Below are 3,016 nucleotides of genomic sequence, written 5' to 3' on the forward strand. Positions count from 1 at the left end.
CCCAAGTACGAATTAGTTGTGGAAAGAGAAAGTGCCCAGAGCCAGGGAGGAAACAGTGTTCTGGATGAGGACGAGAAAAGCCTGTCAATTGGGGACAAAAGCAAACTTTGGCCTCGCACCAGCCAAAGATCTTCTCTCCGCTGTCGGGGTCCAAGGGGCACCAGGGATCTCCTTTTGCAACAGAGCTTTTAGATAACACCGGGGAGTTGAATGGGTGAATAAAGGAAACCTGTGAGCAGCTGGAAAGTGCAAAAACGGAAGGTGAGGATTGATGACGGTACTCCGAGGCAGGTAGAAGAGGAACAGTAATAGCAATGAGCCCCAATGTGTTTTACAGCTTCATGTAACACCACAGAAATGCCCTGGCCTCAAGGGAGTGGAAAGATGAGCTGCCAGCACATCTCATACCGTGCAGCTGAGAAGGGAGGTGAAGATTTGGCTTAAGGACACCGTGACAAGCCCTGGCTCTTCATAAAGTTGTGCTAGGAACTTTATGACTAACAGATTGAAGCAGGATTTGCTATAAAGCCCATTGCTGTACAGCCTAAGCACTGAGTCCACAGAGCACAGTTTCTTCAAAGCAGCGCTTGGCAGGAGCTCCCTCGACATGGAGAACAGCCCGGCAGCCAGGTCCTCCGCCCCCTCGCACGCACACGTGCACACGCAGTTCAGGGCAGTTCTCCCCGGACGGGGTGCATTAGTCGTGCTGTGACTGGAAACCATAGTTCCCAGAAGCTCTGCTCTCCTGGAAGCCCCCGGGCTCATGGCTGGACAGTCCCTGGCATTTGATATTTTATAAAATGCCAGGGACAATCCCACTTGAGCTGCCGGGGTGGATTCCTTAGCACCTGCCTGGTTTTCTTCCAGCTCTGATACCTGGGGGCGGAAATCAGCAGAACTTTCTCGGAGCCGGGCTTGTTTGCATTCGCCGTGCTGGAAGTGAGATGACCAAAGCTACGCCCGTGTGCCTGGCTTCCTGCCGTGGAGCAGGGCCAGAATCGCGTCCGTGCCCAGGGCTGCTTTCCTGAGCATCCTCACAACGCTTGTGGTTGTGCAAGAGGCGCAGTGCTGGCACGGGACGGACTGGCACCTGTCTCCACTGGCCCAGGATGCCTTGGCACGCTGCGCCCCAAGGGTGCGGGGACTCGTTCCAAAGTCCAGGTTGTGCGTCTCGGTGCCTTGCCAGAAAGATAAAAGTGTTTAGTCAAACTGTAACTCGCCCTTAGCAGTCTGCTGTGGCCAGGGAGATAAGAAGCAGGAGAGCGAGGCACCGGCACTCCCCGGCGAGCCCATGCACCTGGCTGCAGCGAGAGTGGGGTCCCGGAGACGGGGGCTCCCTTTTGAGCCGTCTTCTTCCCAACAGGAGCTGCTCCACCGCTGCCGGGGATCTCCCAGGCCCAGCCCCAGCCCCTGTGGGCTCTCTCGCAAAGGACCCCCCTTCGGCACCTGGGGGTTTGGGAGCAAAGAGATTGGTGGGTCAAGCCATTGCATCGGTTTCGGCTGCCAGAGCGATGTATCAGAAGCTCGAGGCACGGCTCATGCTGGTGCCCTACTTCATGGGAGCCAGGAGCAGAGCGAGGACGTCCAGCTTGCCTCTGAGCCCTGAGGCTGCCTGCAGAGGGTGAGGAACTGCCCCGGGAGGGAGAGGGAAGAGCCCAAGCCCCGCCAGCTCTTCGCCCCCAGGACGGGCTGCCAGAAGGGAGGCCGGGCCCCGCTAGGATCTAGCAGCAGTAGAGCCGGGAGGAGGAGGGGGCCTTTGGTGCAAGTCCTCCAGCCTTTGTGCGCCCCTTTCCCCACCCCTGAGCCACGTTGATGAAAGCTCGCAGCACCCCAGCAGCCGGAGCCGAGGGGTACCTGAGTGCGACCTGTCTGCTATCGCGTGCTCAGTTAGCAGCAGCCCCAGGGGGCCCGAGTCCTCGGTCCCAGCCGTGGCCGTTAGCGTGTCTGCTTCCTCGTCTAGACGCGTGGACCCGGTGCGTTTCCTCCCCGCAGGAGCAGATGGGTGCGACCTGGCTGCTTGTGCTCCGGGGGCGGTGGAGCTGCGCAACCTGGCGGGGCAACGTGCGATCCTCGGCTCTCGGCCTTCCCGTGGCATTGGCGAGCCATGAGGCCTCTCCCGATGGAGGGCAGCCTTGCTGCTCGCCAGGGGATTTATAGCTTGCTGCAGACACAGGCGGGCGCCTCTGAGAAGTGGGAAGGGAAACAGCCATAAATACTGCTCGGGGGGCAGCACTGCGCAGCGGCTCCGCAGTGACGGGAGACTCCGACTTTGTTCTCGATGAGTAATCCAGGGATGCTCTAGCGGCAGCCGTCTGGCTCCAGGAGCGTGTCAGCATGCGCCGTGGGGGTGGGAGCCGGGGGGGTGCACCGAGCTGGGTGGCCTTTCCCCTTCTCTGCCATCTCTCCCCCTTTCTCCAGCTCTCTCTTGTCCTCTCCTCACCTGCTGTTTTCCAAGCTGCGCACGTGGTGAGGGAGTTTGTTCTCATCCACTCCAGCTGGGCACAGCCATGGCTGGCTGCCCATGGGCACCTCCTGCAAAAGGGTTTGTTGCATTGGGTGGGCACCGCGGGCTCTGTCCTGACTGAGCTCTGCATCCAGCGAGTGCAGGTAGGGCCCGGGCAAAGGTTGGCAGCTCAGCTTCCCGAGGGAGCGCGGAAAGCTGCAGTGTTCCCCGGTGTGGGGAGGCAGTTGTTAGCCTCGTCCTTGGGGAGTCAGCTGCTCCTTTCCCCTTCTCCAGGCTGTTAGCTTCATCTCGGGCCGAGTGTGAGGAGATGGCCCCCCAGGAGACAGGAGCTTTTGCAAAAATAGAGGCGCCTGCCAACCGGGGTGTGAACCGAAGCATCCTCGGGAGGGCTGTAGCAACCCAAATGGACCGCCTGGCGTTCTCCACCGAGGGGTCGTGAATCCTGGCACACGACACGGGTGTGTGTCTGGGGCGCAAGAGATGACGGTGCCCTGTGCCACAGGGGGAGGCTTGCTAGAGATGCTTTATCTAGAAAGGGCAGTGGGTGATGCC

At 60.2% G+C, this 3,016-nt stretch overlaps 1 protein-coding gene across 9 annotated transcripts in view; it reads left to right on the plus strand.

Moving 5' to 3' along the window:
• The window catches only part of DAB2IP (DAB2 interacting protein), a 299,614-nt gene that overhangs the window by 230,896 nt on the left and 65,702 nt on the right, over positions 1-3,016 (plus strand). The window contains exon 1 of one of the 9 annotated variants that reach the window (XM_019510853.1): positions 1,268-1,621. The exons of the other annotated variants lie outside the window; for them this stretch is intronic. Within the exon in view, the coding sequence (XP_019366398.1) occupies positions 1,512-1,621 (110 nt within the window). The 5' untranslated portion in view covers positions 1,268-1,511. Of the gene's footprint in view, positions 1-1,267; positions 1,622-3,016 lie in introns of those variants that run through there. 9 annotated transcript variants of the gene reach the window in all.

The sequence above is a fragment of the Gavialis gangeticus genome, unplaced genomic scaffold (assembly GCF_001723915.1).
Source record: "Gavialis gangeticus isolate Ggan-Ray unplaced genomic scaffold, GavGan_comp1, whole genome shotgun sequence".
In the NCBI taxonomy this organism is placed as follows: domain Eukaryota; kingdom Metazoa; phylum Chordata; order Crocodylia; family Gavialidae; genus Gavialis; species Gavialis gangeticus.